Source organism: Cyclospora cayetanensis, unplaced genomic scaffold (genome assembly GCF_002999335.1).
Source record: "Cyclospora cayetanensis isolate NF1_C8 unplaced genomic scaffold, CcayRef3 CcayRef3_contig_57, whole genome shotgun sequence".
Classification (NCBI taxonomy): Eukaryota; Apicomplexa; class Conoidasida; order Eucoccidiorida; family Eimeriidae; genus Cyclospora; species Cyclospora cayetanensis.
Window position 1 is genome coordinate 174,059 of NW_020312557.1, and position 17,956 is coordinate 192,014.

General features: G+C 53.2%; 3 protein-coding genes across 3 annotated transcripts; 2 read left to right on the top strand and 1 right to left on the bottom strand.

Moving 5' to 3' along the window:
* Positions 1-89: 89 nt before the first annotated feature.
* On the bottom strand, positions 90-6,037 carry LOC34622213. The gene is made up of 15 exons (XM_026335031.1): positions 5,988-6,037; positions 5,655-5,725; positions 5,424-5,488; positions 5,172-5,251; positions 4,928-5,036; positions 4,615-4,663; positions 3,857-4,113; positions 3,245-3,357; positions 2,843-3,002; positions 2,037-2,463; positions 1,628-1,815; positions 1,139-1,489; positions 979-1,044; positions 538-630; positions 90-257 (listed from the first exon to the last, which is right to left on the bottom strand). Exons 1-15 carry the CDS (start codon positions 6,035-6,037, stop codon positions 90-92), a joined length of 2,247 nt encoding a protein of 748 aa, XP_026190816.1.
* A 1,207-nt stretch (positions 6,038-7,244) lies between these two features.
* Positions 7,245-12,671, top strand: LOC34622214. The gene is made up of 10 exons (XM_026335032.1): positions 7,245-8,676; positions 8,777-9,093; positions 9,409-9,566; positions 9,795-9,888; positions 9,945-10,237; positions 10,428-10,532; positions 10,656-11,223; positions 11,472-12,050; positions 12,150-12,275; positions 12,417-12,671. Exons 1-10 carry the CDS (start codon positions 7,245-7,247, stop codon positions 12,669-12,671), a joined length of 3,927 nt encoding a protein of 1,308 aa, XP_026190817.1.
* Positions 12,672-13,354: 683 nt separating this feature from the next.
* Positions 13,355-16,790, top strand: LOC113146747 (serine/threonine-protein kinase PRP4 homolog). Its single transcript, XM_026335033.1, has 5 exons — positions 13,355-13,531; positions 13,718-14,290; positions 14,455-15,717; positions 15,991-16,222; positions 16,612-16,790. The coding sequence occupies exons 1-5, from the start codon at positions 13,355-13,357 to the stop codon at positions 16,788-16,790; spliced, it is 2,424 nt and encodes an 807-aa protein (XP_026190818.1).
* Positions 16,791-17,956: the final 1,166 nt, after the last annotated feature.

The window sequence follows — 17,956 nt, forward strand, 5'->3', positions numbered from 1 at the left end:
GAACCGGAGAATGGTCTCTAATTGAGGCATCGAATACAAAGGCGTCAATCAGAGTTTGAGCTGAGCCACCAAAGCCAAATGTCTAGGATCTATGGCTTAGGGTGATCCAGAAGGTGATTGACTGCGGCCCTCGTGTCTTCATGGATCACCCCTCCGGAGGGGCAAAAACCAAGGGCCAAGCTATCAAGGCGGCTCGCGGGGGAGTCTGCACCAAACTTCTGAGAAAATGACACGTTGGGAGGAGGAAAACGGAAGCTCTGGACAAGCTATGTGCATGGGGTATCACGGAGAGGACGAAGTGAGCAGAGAGGTCGACTGCTGCACGAAGTAGCTGGAGCAGCGTGGAAGGCAGAGACCATGGAGGCGTAACTAAAAATGATAGCAGGGCAGAGGATTCACTGCAGGGAGAGGCTAGAGAATACGAAGGCCTAGTTAGTGAGCGCCAAAGAGCAGGTAGACGTAGAAAAGGCAGCTAGAAACGTAGGCTATTTTCCAGTTGTGAGGCTGGGTGGCACGCTGAGCAAGGGGAAAACTCACTCGAAGGAGGGTAGCAGCAACCCTTAAAAAGCTATGCACACCAGGCCGATCGAAACGCGAGAGTTCTTGCGTCGCCCACCAGATAACCGTCGTCTGCAACCAAACATAAGGCAGAAACCCCAATACACAAAGGCGACTTGCTAGGCAAGAAGGAAACGGGCGTACGGCATTCGTGATGCACGCGATTCTTCCTGAGAAAGCCGGCTGTAACATGCCCCTGAGATAGCGAGAGAAAGAACAGTAGGCGGCCATCCACGCCGGGACATCCTCGTACAGGTGCGAAATTTGAAAGACGACAGTCAGTCAGCCGCAGACTCTGGCCACCAAGATGCACTAACAAGGCACGAGCGACTTAGGGAGCTTATTGACATTGGGGTAAGTAAGAACCAGACCACCAAGACGGCAGGCGAAAGCAATGAACCACTGCAGTATGATCCTTGCCTGGAGCTGATGTAGCAGCTGCGGATCCCCGACTCTCTGCTCGAAGACCTCGTTCCAATACGCCGTCTGAGTGCATGCGTAGACACCGCAAATCTCAAGGCCTAGAGCCAATCCGCTGAAATATGTATAGGCCACGTAGCGAATCTAAGGGACATCTTACCATAAGGTGCAGGAGACCCTCGAGGTCTATGAGCTCCGCCTCGCTGTCGATGGCGCCCCCAGGCCATACATGCTGCGAAGGGAGTTTGCTTTTCTGCAGCCAATCGGGTCCGAAGAGTTTGCGCATGCATTTGTCAACTTCTGGTTGCAGTGCTGAAGCACAAATCCTAAATCCCTCCACTAGGCCCTCAAGCAGAGCTGCTGAACCGCCAGATGGGTCTGTAATGAGAGGCGGATGCATAACTGTGGTTGAGGATGACGAAGCCACTAGCCAATCCGTCTGGCAGCAATAGTACACACACACAAACATCGCGAACTTTAATCCCTGAGCTCTGAGGCCTGCACTAAGGTCCTAAGGAGGAAAACACTACATGCGGAGCAGGCAATTTACTCACGTAACGGGTAATGACGAACGATAGGAAGAAACAAACCGTTGCTCGAGGGGGCGGCTGACCTTAAGTTCTGGGGGAGCTCTTCGGAGGTTAAGAACCTGGGCCTTCATCACAGCCTCCCCCGCCTCTCGCGCTTCTAGACCAGCAACCTGCCATCCTTTCAGGGCGATTTTTTCATCGGGGCCCCACACTTTGAAGTACCTTTCGCAGCCGATACGCCAGCCCAGCAGCAGCCATGAATTGGGGAGGCAGAGCGATCGATAGCTTTTGAACCCCTGCAAGGCGCCTACCAGCAAACAACACCGAGACAACATAGGAACGAGACAGCGCTAAACTTCTCTTCTATAAGCAATGCGCCCCTCATAATTGCCTCTGCACAAAGGAGAAGGAGTGGCAAAGCCGGGACAGACACATGCACAGAGAGCACTTAACTGCGATCAAGCACTTATAAAAGGCTGGCATAGAGAGTAAAAAGCAGAGAAAGGAAGGCACCCATTCAGAGATGACCGGCATAAAAAGCGCCGAAGACTTGTATGCTTCCTGCCACTTGTAGCAAAACGCTAGACGTACAAAAAAAGGCTCGCGGGGAGGTAATAACTACTTGTTTTCTCTTGAACAGTTGTGGCTGCGGCTCGATATCGTTCTTGGAGGCCCCACGGTCTCCATTCACGCAAGCCTCCCCTCCTTTGCCGACCGTCGAGGTCCTACGCCTGTTCAAGCGTGCACTACCTCGCATGATCTGCTGGTGGCTGAGAGGTCTTTGTCCCTTTTGCTCCAACTGCTCGAGGTAAGGCAGGAGGACAGGCAGCACATCGGCTCCAAAACGCGCAGCTTCTGCTGCTTCGGAGATGGAGAGGCATCCCTCAACAGACCCCCGATGTGGAGTAAGAGAGGGTCCCCAGGATTGGGGAGGAAGCGCACGAGCCTCTTCTAGCTGCAGACACAGGGAGTTAGGCAGAGTAGACCGTTGGGAGGCAGGGTTAGATACCTGTGACGGATCAATAAGAGATGCAATTATACTTTGGGGGAGAAAAAAACGAGACGTTGCGTTTAAGCCAGGCATGTAGCGCTAGAAAGAAGACTACAAGGAACACACAACTGCAAACGCAAGGGCATCAAGAGGCATACATATCTACCCATATTCACGAGCACACAAGCAAACCACGTAGTAGGGATGGCGTAGAGCAGAAGCAGATATAAATATGTACATGTATCTATATGCATGAAGCTAGGGATTGGCACCTGCATACAAATCTCCCTGGGCAAAGAGTGAACCCCTTAATCAGCTAGCTAGTTATTTCTGATGCGCCTGCCTGGATAAGTGGAGGGTTTGTCGGGTCTATCACGTGGAAGACCAAGGTGCCTTCATTAAGGTTTTCTGAGTGGCGGAAGACGCGGAGAGATCGTGATGAATGTACACCCAAGCTCCGGCAACCACCCATGCCGGGTTGATCCCAGACAAACAGCAGGTGCCTGAAGAATGCATAAAGCGCATTCACTTCGCATGCATGCTTACCGGGCAAGTCATGGTGCCTCTTCAGGGTGGGAGTGTCGTGTGCGGGTAGCTGACACAATATCGACTCCTAGTGGCTCTGTTGAATTAGTAGGGCTACAAAAGACGCGAGAAAGCGGCAGAGCCAGCGGCACAGTGACTAGAAAGAAGAGGACGCGCACGAGAAAGCACATAAGCAAGCAGGCTGATGTGAGAAAGATACCCCTGCTGATTGGCCACAAGATATGTACAGGACCCCCCGGTGCCCAGCAAGAATCCGTCGCTTTGACAGCCGAACTCCGAGCAACAGAGCGGAGGGATCTCTTCGGAAGGAAACTGAGACGGCAGCAGGCAGAGGAAAAACGCACAAAAAGAAAACAGAAGTCGGTGTGTATGAGGAAAAGCTCAGGTAGAGGGGCTGCCCTAGGAGTGTGCCATGGAAGAAAGCCTACAGTGCAGTGTCCGACAAAGGAGGGAGACACGGCAAGACCTCTTAAATCATCCATCAGCACACTGTCACCAAATGAGGGCCCGTGAAACAGGAGGATAAAGATCTAGAGAGAAAGAGAGTGGTTGGCAATGCCTTACGCAGACCCTGAATCCGAAAGTGGGAGCAGGAACAATTGATCAGAGAGCACTATCAAGCCATCGAGAGGCGGGAAAACAGACGCCTTGACATACGGAGAGACAAACAAGAAGGGGTACTTGATGGCGCGCAAGAATCGTTCATCAAGAGGGCCACAAGAGCGCATGCGAGACAAAAGAAGCACCAACCCCATCTAAGGGAATGCAGGCTTTCAGTAGAGACGTGCGGTCGGCCAAAAGTGTTCGGTACCTCAATCCATAGACCCTCTTCAAGCGTAACTCGGTCGCCGCCTCTTCTGTCCAGCACGAGTGGGAAGGACGTGAGATTGACGATGCGAATCAGAAGGGATCGATGGGCCTTCCTGAGGCGGCGCTTCCAATCGATGTTGCGCACGTTCCATAGGAAGTGAGAAGGAAGAGAAGGGGGAAGAACCGCAGGGTCTGGCAAGATGGGTGCGGAAGAACTCCGGAGCGATTCGAGAGCGAGATGTAACTCTTCTCGGCATTCTGATGGGGATATGCAGCAGCATGCGGAGGAGCAACGGTCAAAGAAGGCGGTGCAGCCCTATTGGCATGCATGCACTTAGCGTGTGGGATCGACGGTTCAGGAATACAGCAGGGAGAAGTGGAGAGAGAGAGATCGCATACAATGGCAAAGAGAGAGGTACGCGGCCCAGCACGCGACTCTTGGGAAGAGGGGCACGGAAAAGAGACATTTGAAGTGAAGGAGAAAAGGCAGAGACGGTGGGAGAAAGAAGTAGCAGGCAAACACGTCCGCCGAAGAATACTCGGCAAACAAAGAAGATCCAGACAGCAGGTGTATACGGGCACGCCGGAAGAGAGAGGTGAAAAGCATTGGAACCAGACTTTACATATACACGGTGAGGGGATGCCAGCGACGGCTATAAATGGGAGTCTGACAAATCTGCATCGAAATATATATATATATATATATATATCCACGAAATATGGGATATTGGAGTGCCAGGAGCCGTATCAGAAACTCACGCTTTATAAAGGCACTTCCTTCAGGAGTCTCCCTGACGTTCACCACGAACTGCGGAGAGACAGCAGCGCACCAGACGTTCGTCCGCACATACTTACAGAAGAGTGGAAGCACCGTCTCTCTGACAAGGGTCCAGCGAAACGGCTGCTTAAAAGGCCTTTAGACTTAAGCGAAGAGACCAGAAGTGCGCAACGGAGAGAGGGTCGAGGCACAGAAGAGCAGATCAGCCGACGGGAGAGGCAATGAGCAGCAAATATCGCAGGGAAAAGCCCCAAGCCACAGACGTTACAGTGCAAGGGATGCCGGAAAGAGGACCTTGCTAAAGACGGTCAGGTCCGCAGAGTAGGTTAATTCAAAAAGCGATTTGGCTTCTGGAAGGCCTTGAGCTCGCGAGTCAACATTACAGCCCATTGCGCTGACATGTCTAAACAATGGCAACAGAAGGCATACAGCAAACCCTGAAGCCTGAAACACAGAAGAAACCTTCCAAACGCCAGGCCATAGCTACAAATCGTAAACTGTGCACTTCACACCACGTACGCCAAGCCGCAAGACTGACTTGTTTTCCCCCAGGACCGGGATCTCAAACTCGGAGCAAATGATATACTCAATGCCAGACAAAATCACCGCATATTGGATCTGAAGACACACGCAGCACGCGCTAAAGCGCTTCAGCAGACGGGGTCTAAACACAAGAAGCCAGTGAAATCGATGCGCATGCGTGGTCAACGACCTGCTGCTGATCGAGGAGGTAACTCTGCAGATCACCAACGAGGGCAAGGGCGGCAGCCACCAGATCATCATAGCTGACCTTCCCGCTAAATGTACCGAGCGACCGCGTTGCCTCTGAGAGGCAAACCATCTCCTGTCGAGGCTCTGAAACATGGGAACGCCAAGCATCATGCACAGCGAGGAACTCATCCCGTGCAAGAAAGGGTGGGCAAGGCCAAACATCTGGGAGAAGGGAGGTGTGCACACAGGACGCATGATACTATAGCAGGGAAATGCTGAAGGGGAAAACTGAAAGGCAGTGAATACAGACGTATGGCCTCTAAAGGTTGCCGCCTCCAGTTCCCATGATGGAGAATGTGCAGATGGCGGTAGAAAGTCACGCTGCAATAAAGCATTACACATCCGTACACACAGAAAAAGCACGCCCCAGATTATAGGGGTTCTGCATATCTGAATGCATGTCTTCGGTTGTCTTGTTTCTGAAGTTTGCACTGAGCCACTTGGATGCCTCATTGCGGCATTTGAGCAAGAGGCCTTTTTTCACGGGATTTCGCGAGCCTCGCCTCAGCTTTATAACACGCAATCCACCGGAAGAACAACTTAATCCAAATCTTAGCCTACGCTGTTCTGCACACGTACATACCTCGTGAGGTTTACAAAGTGGAACTCGCTGCCGCGTGTAGAGGATGACATTCTAGGGGTGCGGCGGGTGAGCGCCGTGTCATAAATGAAAACTCAAGGGATGGGGGATAAATGCTGTATGATGGCCTAAGCGAGCTCTGACGCCATTGGGATCTGTTCTGTAGGCACGTTCGGCTCAAAAGAGGAAATCGGCTAGTGCCGAGCTCTGGCTGTCCACCGTTCAGCGGGCTGGCAAGACACTGTAGACACTTGTCCTTGTTGCTGTTTCTCGAGTCCTCCCCCAAGCCCTCAGACGCATTAATTGACTTGTGGCTTGGTGCCCTCTGGGGCTTAAGGGCCCCACGGGGCCCCAAGGGCCCCCAAGGAAAGCAGTGCTTGCGTGTGTAGGTGGGTGGAACCCAAGGGTAGCACAGCGACAGGGAGTAGACCGGACGAAGGTGCCTCGCGCCTAGATGCACATACCCTATATCTGGTCCACGCGAGATAATAACACGAGAAAACAAGAAAAGGTGAGCCTGTAATCTTCACAAGCTAACTAGCGGCACCAAGCTATGGCCAGCTTGCAGAGCTCCAGTTGCGATCCATACACCTCAGAGTCCCAGCACAGCTCCCGTAAGGCACATCCAGCCCAAAAATAATAAAATATGAAACCGCACGCAGCCCGTAAAATGCTCATGGGATCGCTTTCTCTGCATGCAGGGAGAGGGGGGCCCAGAGGGGCCCCATCAATCTGTTGCGTAATTCTTCTTTCCACCGAATGGGCCTGAAATTGACATCCAATACAAAGATTTTGGCGAAATTCGTAACTTATGGCTGTCCGCAATTAAGCCCAAATATGTTACACCGTTTGGCTCCTGCTGGCTCAAAGTGAATATGCCTTCTCCGAGCCTCTGCTAGACTCCCGAAGGGCCCCTGCTAGACTTCCTTCTGTGTGTGTTGCCCAACCTTAATTCGTATTACAGCGCAAAGGGGGACGCTTGTCCGTCTAAGACTGCGTGTTCGTCTATCCCAAGCCTGAAGATCGTATTCGAAGCCATATCTTCTTCTCGTTCTCCGACATCTACGAGCCCTTCAGTGAAGGAACCAACAGCGTCCGTTTCATGGAGAGGCGCTTCCAAAAGCCATGCTAGGATGGTTCGTGTTTTGAGGCCCCGCCCTATTGCGTGTTCTGTAGACGCAGGAGACCGGATTGTGAGGCTCGCATGAACGAAATATGACACAACTCAAGCATGCATGCAAGGGTTAGTTTGTATGCGTCATGCCTCCCTGGAATGCTCTGTGTCAGGGCCTTGTGCTCTCTGGACGCCGACTTGGCGGTCCTGCCTCTCGTAGGCTGCAGCAGCGGCGTCAGCGGCTGCTACAACAACAGGCTGAGCAGAGAACCCCTTCCCCGAAAGCGACACCTGCAGCAAGTGCTGTGCCCTTCATGGCAGGAGGCAGGATGGGGAGCGATCCGCTACACTTGAATGATGAGACTCAGCAGCAGCAGCAGGGTGGCCCTCCCAAGCGGGTAGGCACTGGCCACTTCAGGGATCCCATGAGGGCCCCCGTGCCGGTAGAGGGCGGGAATCCAGCACACACTGAGTTCTTGAATATGAATAAACAGGATCTGCAAGCTCGGGTTGTAGAACAGCTTATTGCCTTAAGGAGGCAGAAGCAGCAGCAGCAACAACAACAACCGCAGCAGCAGCAGCGGCAGCACGGTGAGGCTGCTCCCCAAAACGCCACTGTGCATGCACCCCCCGAAACAGCACAGAGGGAACCAAGGGATTCAGATCTCCCATTGGCCGTTGCTGATGTGTATGTACACCACGAGCAAAATATCCGCAGCGTCGCCCCAAGGCCACATGCCTTTGTGGAAGCCTGCGTGAGGGACCTCATGGCGGGAGCTTCTGCAGCTGCAAATCCTCTGTACACCCCAAGCATCCCGCTGGGGGAGGAATGGGGAGAAGAGCGTCCTTTTGAGTACCATGACTCAGAGAAAGAAAAACGCGCCACGAGGCCCTCAGAAGCACAGCTTCGGCGAGCTGCTTCCCTTGTGGGGGCCCCCGGTGTTGAGTTGGTGCATGCAGAAACAGAGGCAGCTTTATTGCACCTCAAAGAGGCCTCCCAGGGGATATGTGATCCTTCTTTCAAAGGGGCACCTGATGAGCCAAACGGCTCCTCTACGGCGTTTAAGACGGTCTCAACAGAAGCTGCTGCTCGTTCGGATGGGCAGAATGCCGAAGAACGCATCGATCGATGGGGGGCCCCCCGAGAAAGTCCGTATGATAGACGTCAGGGAGCACCCAGCGTGGTGCTTGCGGGATCCTCCCGTCAGCTGCGCTCGTTTTTTCGGTCCGACGACTCCCCCGTCACTTGTAGAGAAAACCCCTGTGGGGTCCATTTACCAGCTGTAGAGGAGTGCCCGCATGGGAGCCCCCTCCAAACAGAGATCCCCGAAGAAGATACTCCCCGTGCATCGATGGGCCGTGCGAGGCGGCGGACCAGCAATACTGAGACCACGCTGCTAGAAGTGGCTGGATCCCCTCTTCTGGGTGAAACGATACGAGCGAGTGAAGAGTCTTCACGGGCCTGGGAAGCCGTGTTGGGGGCTTCCTCTGCCGCTGCTCCTGTACAGACCCCTTCTGCACTCGCGGGAGACTCTCCTGGGGATGTGCATTATCTTCCTTCCGACCCGTTTTCCGACAGTAAGGAGACGAAAAGCCACCCGGAGCTTTCGTCCCTTTGGACCGCCCGAGGGGCCAGGCTTGGCGTCGTGAGAGACTGTCGTGTTCCTATTGATTTCAGACCCAACGTGTGCGTCAGAGACTACCGCGGATGGAGCACTACACGTTTGGGGTCTTCGATTTCGGGAAAGGGGCACGATAGATTGTCGGTCCCTCGGGGTGGTGATGGGGGGTAGAGGTAGAGCACGTTTTGCCTTTGGAGGTGGGTGCTTCGCGATGTGCAGCTTGAACCTCTCAACTCTGGGGGCTTACTGGGCGGCTCGAAGGTCCAGCTGTTTGTTCGATGTCTCTTACCGCCGGCTTCTGGAGGTGCGCGGCAGAGACAGAGTCGCGTTCGCTGACCTTTTGGCATCTTGTGATATGCAGAGGATGATGCGGGTACGTCAACACAAGAGTCTTCAAGGCCCTCCTGTCCTTCCCCTCCCGCGGAAGCTTTTGCTATTGTGTTCACATGCTGCTGCTTGTGCAGCGGCCTGAGTCGCTGCGGCGGGAGATCCTTCTCTGCCGGCACTACTGATAGGAAGCATGCCGAGGTTGACCAATAATTGGAGCTGTTGTTGCTCGGGCTGCAGCGGCAGGAGAAGAACGGAAGACACTGGCTGATACGCCCAGCAGTTCCCCGACTCTCCTCTAATAGCATCTTACCGCTCGTGGTTTTCTTCTTGTCTCTGTCTCCGTGCGGTCTCGTATTAGGTAGGCGAGGCATATTCAGCGCTGTTGCTGGACAGCAAGGGCCTTCTGATGGATGACTGCTGCGTCCTCAAGGCACCCGACTTCATCGAGATCCGTTCCTCAGGCCATGCTTTCTCCCAGATATTTGAATACGTTGCGGAGCTCGCAAACTTCTGCACGTAGGCCGCAAGTTGTAAACATAAAATCAAAAGCCGCAGTCGCTGACTGTTTCGTTCTTTTCTTCATCACGAGACGCATTGGGAAGGTTTGCACTTTTGTTTTCCTATACCTTTCTAAAATATCTACCTAAATCACGCGCTGTGGGGTTTAACGTTGAAAGTTTAAAGTTAGACGTTCTTATTTGCTGCGATTCCATGCTTTTCTGTGGTCCGTGGCTTGTAATTTAGGAAGAGTGGGATGCAGGTAGCTCTGCAGCCTTCGTCGAAGAGCTGCGTGCTGGCCCTGCAGGGGCCCCTGGCAATGAAGCGTTTTGTGCAGCAGGTGGAGGGCGCACTTATTCGCGAGTAGGGTCCTCCTTAAATTCTATACCCTCACAGTGCAACCCACGTTTGCTGACCGTTGTTCAAGGGGTGGCTGCACTGCATGCGGCTGCCCCAAAATTGGCGAGAACGCTGCTGTTTGGAGTTGGAAACTCTGGATCGGGGGCTTGTGGCTGGGGTGTCAGGGGAGAGAAGACAGAAGCACCATCTCGAGGAGCTCTTCGCGTCGCTCTGTATGATTTCTGGGGGAACCCGTTGTCTCCCGCTGGTCTCTCTCAATTGCCCTTCATGTCCGCCTGGCGCCTTGAAATAAGGCTCCCCCGAGATCCAAATATTGGTTCTCGCTCTCAGTACGGCAGCTAACCACCTGAAGGCCCCAATTCTACACCGTGTACTTGAGCAGAGAAGCTAGGGTTTAGGTATTTTTTCTACTTAGGCGCACAGCAGCGGTGTTCTTATAGCTGCACAGAGGGATGCGCGCAGACAGACAGCATCGATCCTCTCAGGGAAGCATCTTGGGGGTTTCCTGTGCGATTTCAGCAGCAGTTCTAAAAAATTCTCTGTGAGCTGCATCCGTGGGGGCCCCACTGGAGAAGATGGCATCGAGTTTGCCGCGGATCCGCCTGGGGCTTTAGCCCTTGCCAGGTGGGCCCCCACAGAATATTATCCCCCGCTGCCACCTCCCCCCTCCCGCTGGCTGGGGTTCTCTGGCTAGCACCAAGAGCTCTCCTATCTGTGCTTGAGGCTTAAAATCTTGTACCTTCTCAGGTTTCTACTGGACGACTCGCTGGCCAGGAAGGGCCCTCCAGTGCAGAATCCTGGAGGCTTAGGATCCTCTGTAGTTGCACCCCCGTATTTGGGTTCGTTCTTTGCTTTGGAGATGCTGCGGCTCGAGGCTGGACTCCCGTGGATGGGGACGGACATGCGGAGCAGCCACACAGCGCCACAAGCAGGCTTTGCACGCTTGGTGAGTTTGTATAAGGTTAGGCAGAAAGTGCTTCTGGGATCAGAGGCCCTCAGTAGGCATCTTGCCGTTCCCCCCAATGTGAGAAGAGTTGGATTCATCATCGGGGGAAACGACAGACTGCTAAGGGCGGAGCAAATCCAGCAGGAGCGACAAGAGGCACCGGCAGAGGGGGATGAGGCAGGCGTTTGTTTTGCGGTATCCTCCGGTACGAATCTGGAGGCTATCAGTTTCCCATTATGCGGCTCTGCCGTTCTGTCTCGTGGTGAACGGCGGCCCGTCGGCATCATCACTTCTGTGGGCTGGAGTCCCACGATGAAATGCAGAATTGCACAGGGGCTTGTGCTCAATGAATTTGCAAGGCACAGAGAGGTGCGTCAAGAGGGCGAAACAGGCACGGACGAGGCGAGGGCGAGGACGCAAGGGGAGGGGCTGTTGGCGGTATCAGGGTGCAAGAACGATCAGAACAAAAGGAGATGCTCATTGGGTGACACAATGTGACGACAGAAATAGGGATGGAATGAGTCACCACCAATAGATAGCGGAGAGAGCGAAGGTTGAATGTGGAGGGAGTGTTCATCGGCATTGCCTCTTTTGCGTCTGTTGCCTGAGTATTGCAGCCTGTATGGTTCGCAGTCCCAAAAGCTGTATCCTCAGATGCCCCCAAATGGAAAAAGGAAAAGTTACTAAGAGGAAGGAGGCTCCGCCTGTTAGTTCCAGGAAGGGTCTGCAGGCTACCACTCCTCCCGCATAACTACCCGTTGGTGCGTCATGTTATACACAACTCTCCGTGCTCCCTGCCAAGGTGCCCGTCCCTGCTTTCCTTAGTCCCCAAAAAAAGCCAACAGGCTCTGTGGAGCCTACGAATACGCCAGCGTGATCGAATCAGAATGACCATAGCTTTTGAGGGCTCCAGGTGTCCATTCATGTCCTATTACTACTCTTGTTTATTTAAAGGGAAAACAAGGATTAGTGGCCAAATGCCAATGAGAGAATCAAGCAAGCTGTGTGTGTTGTTCGTGTGCGAGTTTATTTGCAGACAGAGGGCCAGAGGCAGACCGCGAAAACAGTGCCATTCGTGCCGATTAGGAATGGGCAGCATCACAGCTCCGCAGAGACAACGAGGACGCGGTAGAAAGGGTCCAGGGAGAAGGAACCTTTGGAGAGATAGTGGAGGTGAGGAGGACATATGTGATATGGTGGGGGCAGGGGAAGAAGGGAACTCCTAAAAGGGACAACCAACAACTTTTCGAATTTTTTATGGAGCGAAATGTTTTCTCCATACACCTTGAATGTAGTGTTACACTTCCACTGCCCGCAGTTCTGAAAGTTCCCCATATGAGGGCAGAAAGCCATGTAGGGTGAGAGTAGCTGCGACCTCCAACCATTCACAGCATTCACAGCTAGTGCACAGAGCATCTAGCGTAAACGCACACAGCATGCCACTTCTTGCATCAAGCTAACCAAACTCTGGTATTTAAACGTATACCAACATCCTAGGTAAGCTGTCCAATCTCACTAATTCTTATTTAAAAATAGTCAATGTAGAAAATGCCAAAGCGTAGCTACGCCCGCTACACCTGGTCTACGAGGTGGCACTTAAACTCTTACCAGAAGAATGTGCACGTCCCAATTTGCGTGCGAAGGGGGCTACCTATTTATTTGTGGGTGCGAAGACAGTGAGAGAAGTACTTGAACACCAAACTAAGATAACAGTACAGCAAGACGACCAGCACCCAGGGGATCATCACCGCGTTAACTACGACCTGCATCGAAAGCACAAAGTAGCAGTTTGCGGATCACAAAGCGCCGCAGTTTGATGCTCTGCTTAACGTAGAAGCTCAGATAACAGGGTACACAACTGCAGCAATGGAACAAAAACCATCGATTTTCGGCGGGCAATGCCCAAGCGGCTGCGGGCCGGGTTGGGGCTTTTTTGGTGGATGCGGCATAGACGACATTCTCTCTTTTGATCTCCCCTGCTTCACGGCTCCTTTCGCACCATTTCAAGCTCCACCCAATATTTCATTTCAGATTCTCAGCGGATATAAACTGTGGAGGCAAAGTTGCAGCCTCGCAGTCCGGAGCTCTCCTTGCCTTTCTGCCTCCTGGAATGGCTCTGAGGTGTACGGGCAGTTTGCACTTCACCCTTTCTCCTTTAACCTTTCGAAGTGCCCAATAACCGCTATTTATGTAAATCTAGACGCGGTTTGAGACTGACGCAACCGCGTTCAGAGAGTTGCCTCCCGGCACCGAAGCGCACAAGGCTGGGAGTCCATGTTTTTGCCGTCTGGCTGTAGGTTTTAGGGTGTATTTGTAGGGGCCATAGTCAACGTATGTTTGAACAGCTGTGTGTCTGCATCGTGAGGACAACCTCGGCGGTTAAACTGGGGCCAGACCAGACGCCCACGCCCAGTGCGTGTAGTGATAGGCGTACCTTCGGACGTTACTGCGCGGGGACCTCACGCTTCAAATTTTGTTACGGCGGAAAGCTATAAGAGAGATGGCGCGGGCCGAGGTGCGTGGAGAGCTTGTGTGTCGTTCGGTAGCCTCGGGAAACCCGTGTGCCGGAAGCATGAGTGTGCATCGAAATATGCGTTTTTTGTTGTGGTTCAGAGAGACCGGTCATCATCTCGGAGGAGGGCTGACATTACTAGAGAAAGAGAGCGGGACAGAGAGAGTATGTTTCAAACCTATTTCCCCCTTTGGCTTCACGGGTGGGGCTTCGCACCCGGCCGGGTTCCTTGGCGTAAGAACTACCGCTGCGTGGTGGGTGTGTCGTGCAGGTTTCCCCCATAAGCGCTCGCGACGGAGCAGTAGCAGAGAAGCTTCGAGTCCGAAGAGGAGGGAGAGAAGAGGCCGAGAGAGAGACAGGGAGCGAGACAGGGAGGTAGGCAGGCGCGGAGACGGAGACAGGTCTAGGGAGAGAGATCGGCGGTCACGCCGTTGCTATAAAGACAGATCTGTTTCTCCCCCATCCCGCAGGGGCCCAAGTCATAGCAACGACTACAGGACACACTCGCCATACAGGCGGGCGGGGGGCGCCCCAGTTTCACGTTACAGCCCGCAGAGTGGTCGGCTCAACGGAGACCGGTATAGGGAAGGCGGTAGAGCGAGAGACGGAGCAGCAGAGAGAGACAGCGAGGAGCTGAGGGTAAGGGAAAATAAGAGCGACGCTGAAGATGGATCGGGTTTCAACCCGGATGAGCTCCTCTCAGATGAAGAAAAGGAGCGACGCTTCTTGGAGGAGAGGCGCAAACAACGCGCCGCGCTGCTCGCGAAGCTTAGCAACAATGCGAGCGACAGCAATGCGGACAGCAACACGAAGAGAGGAACCAGCAATTCGCATGCTCAGGAATCCTCGGATCTGCAAAGCGGTCCAGTGTCAGGTGTAGGGACGCCGGAGGGCGAGCCACATGCCGTGACGACTTCCCAACAGGTACCTTTGCGAGGAATGCGTAGGACTTGAACGGCTTTTGTTGATGCTTGAAAGTAGGAATTACCTCTGCAATCCGTACAAGTTTGCATATTCAAGATCGCTGAGTGTCATAAAGGTTTGGGGTCACGCATGACTCAGGGTGCCGTCGTTTTGTGTTGCTGTAGGATCGTTCTTCACCCGACGGCCGTTCCCCCCACCTTGGCGATCCTCCCTCTGACGCAGCCGTGATCTTCGCTCCAGATGCCGCGAGCATCTCCTCTGCAGGGGGCCTCTCTTCTCCCGAAAGTGTATCTGACACCGACGACGTTCCTGGAGCCGTCCCTGAGAGCGAGAGCACCATGGAGGTGGCCGATGGTCTCGATGGCTTGGACCGGGAGACTCCTGGAGGCACTGAAAAGGAGGAGAAGAGCAGTGGAGGGGGTTCTATTCGTGGTATAGACATGTCCTCCTTGCAGAAAATGTTGGGAGAACACAAACTGAAGCTGCGAACATTTATTATTCGTATGCGGGAGGATCATGAACGCGCAGAAGCAGTGGGCGGAGGCCCCCAAGAGGGCCCTTCCACAGGGCCCCCCCCCTCTAGCGCTGCAGAGGGGCACAGCACAGATACTGCCTTCGCAGATGATTCAGGGGGAGAAGGCGAGGATGAGGAGTTGGACATGTTTTCCGCAGCCCCCCAAAAGAAGAGGAGGGTTTCGCGCTCGGCCTTGCGAAAAGTTGCAGCCGCAATTCCTTCCGATTTTGGACCCGCTGATAACTTTGACGATGCCGAAGGTTATTATCGAGCAACGGTGGGAGAATTGTTGGGGGGCCGCTATCGCGTGGAGAGCGACGCCGTCGGGAAGGGTGTCTTCAGCAATGTTCTTAAGTGCTGGGATTTGGAGGAAAACCGCTTTGTGGCAGTCAAGTGCATTCGGAGGAACGACATGATGCGCAGAGCGGCAGAGAAAGAGATGAGTATTTTGCATCTCTTGAATGCAGCAGACAAGGATGATAGGAGGCACGTTGTCAGACTTCTCCGTAGCTTTGAACACAGGGGCCACTTCTGTCTTGTATTTGAGTGGTTATGGGGGAATCTTCGGGGCGCGCTGAAGAAGTATGGGGGTGGCCATGGGCTGAACGCGAGTGCCGTGCACTCGTATGCCAAGCAGCTGTTCATTGCTCTCCGACACCTGCGCAAGTGCAAAATAATGCATGCAGATCTGAAACCGGACAACATTTTGTTAAATGACAAGTTCGCCATCCTTAAAGTATGCGACTTGGGGAGCGCGAGCGATGTGACTGACAATGAGGTGACCGCCTATCTTGTAAGCAGGTTTTACCGAGCTCCCGAGATCATCATTGGGGCCAAGTATGATTGCCAGATTGACGTATGGAGCGCTGCCGCTACGCTCTATGAGCTCGCTACCGGGCAGGTCCTTTTCGCGGTGAGCACAGTCTGTACACCGGATGGATGGCACTGGTCATGAGGACTGGCATTGAATTTTGTGTCGTAGAGCAGCGACTGTGCAAAGGCGGCATTCCTCATTCTCTGAGAACTGCAATCTGTGGCGCATATAGCTGTGCCGGCTTTGTTGGATTGCGCATTAGGGTGTTGTGGTGGGCGGAGTAACTCTTCAGGGGCTAAGGGAATGGGTCGTCTTGTTGACTAAAAGAGCCTTTATAGTGAATATTCTGATGGGCACTCTTTTTTGCTTCAGGGGCGAACGAATAACGACATGCTCAAGTGTATCATGGAATACAAGGGGAAGCTTCCGAACAAGCTAATAAAGGCGGGTCAGCTATCCTCGTTTCATTTCAACGAGGACCTTGATTTCGTCTACAGGGATAAAGATTCTTACTCTAAAAAGGATATCGTCCGCGTCTTGCACGATTTGCGTCCCACCAAAAGCATCACGGATTCTCTGCTGGAGAAACAGTATTGGCTCAAGGGTTAGTCATTTTATGGAGCAAGAAGCAGCTAGTGTCTGCCGACTCTCTTCGACCGTTTGCAACTGGGCTGTATCATATTTTTCTGCTGGCTTGTTGCGGGTCAAGGACCCAAAGAAGTCTGTTTGGGTGAAAGTGTGTCTGCTACTGTGGTGTGGTTGGTTAATGCTCCTTCTTTGTATTGAGTTCCGTATGGGTGCTTATCTCTATTAGGGAGCACTCCTTGTCCTGTTGCCTCATACAGCTGTGTTCTTTGCCTTTCCAAGCCGCGAATCGAATTGTCTTGCTAACTATGCTGTATACGCTAGTCGTGCTCTGGAGCACCTGCTTTGCGGCCGCATTTGGTATGCATCGCGGTTGGTGGTGTGCTGCGTTTCGTGACGCGCTTGCAGGAACGAGCCCGAAGATGAACTTCCTGCGCCGGAAGATGAAACAACTCGGAGACTTGATCGAGAAGTGTCTTGTGTTGGATCCACAAAAGCGGCTGACGCCAGACGAGGCCCTGCAGCATCCGTTTGTTAAGGAGAGCATTCACTTTCTGGAGTCCTCCACGCCAGGTCGTCACATATAAGGGGAGAGGAGAGCGGCTGAGGCTGGATACGAACTAGGGAGAACAAGCACTTGGCGGGAGCCTGAGGATGCATGCATCGGCCTATTCGCATACCTTTGTTGGTCAATCTGGCTGTCTCGCCGCAGAGGCAGAGAGAAAATACCGAGGCTCAAAGCAATAAAGAAAAGGTCTATGTTTAACTGTTGTTTTGTGTTCTCTGGTTCAGCACACACATACCGCTGTCCGTCAATCTCCACTCTGCAGTTCCACGAAGGAGGCAAGAAAGGCGTTTGTTTATAGCGGGGTTGCTGGTGGTGTCTTCTCGAGTTTTTGGTTTAGGGTCCGCCATGTGTCGTGATGGTTGGGGTGTCTGTGAGACTGGAGTCTATCAGCCGTTCGTTGTCTGAGGCACTGTGACTCGTCATTAAGGGTCCGGCCCGTGTGCCTCGTTTTGTTGCTAGGGGTACGCGTGCGTGACTGGCTGGTGTTGGAATGTGCAATTCTCTGTCTATTCGTTGTGTTCTCCTTTTTCGTTACTTCGCACTCCTCTTTCTCCGAATCTTGTCCAGCCCTGAATAACCCTTGAGTAGGGTGGGGTTGGTGTTGAGGACTTAGGGTCGGAGAGGGGCCAGACGCGGTCTGTCTTTTGCCGGCGGCGTGGAGTCTCCTGTATTTTCTTCTGCTCTGGCAATTCTTCTCGGCTGCAGTCAGCCGCTCGACGTAAGTAGCAAGGGTCTTTTGCTGGAGAGCAGCAAGAGTGCTTCTATGGGCGCCGCGGTAACTGAAAGACACACATTCTGCACATCTAGACAGAGAATCAAGAGCGTTAGATCGCGCTAGCGGTGGCTTGAAATAGGCAATAGTTTATTTTGTAGCAGGTGTAAAAAGGCAGCTGGCATACACCAATCTAGCAGGGAATGGAAGCAAACCTTGTGTATATCTAGTGCTTACTGTCTATTTATGGCTTCTTGTCAGCGAAGGGGGCGGCTGGCCGAATGCAAATCCAAGGCCATCCACAGGTCAGCTTTACTGCATCTATATTTTTTTCCGGCATCTGCGCTATGCGATTTTGCGGCTACACATTCCTGTGGTGGTTGTGTATACTTACTTTTCGCATTGAAGCCTTATTGCTGCATTCCCTCTGCCACACATGTGTCGTTGCTGTGAGTAAACGGGGATGTTTAGCA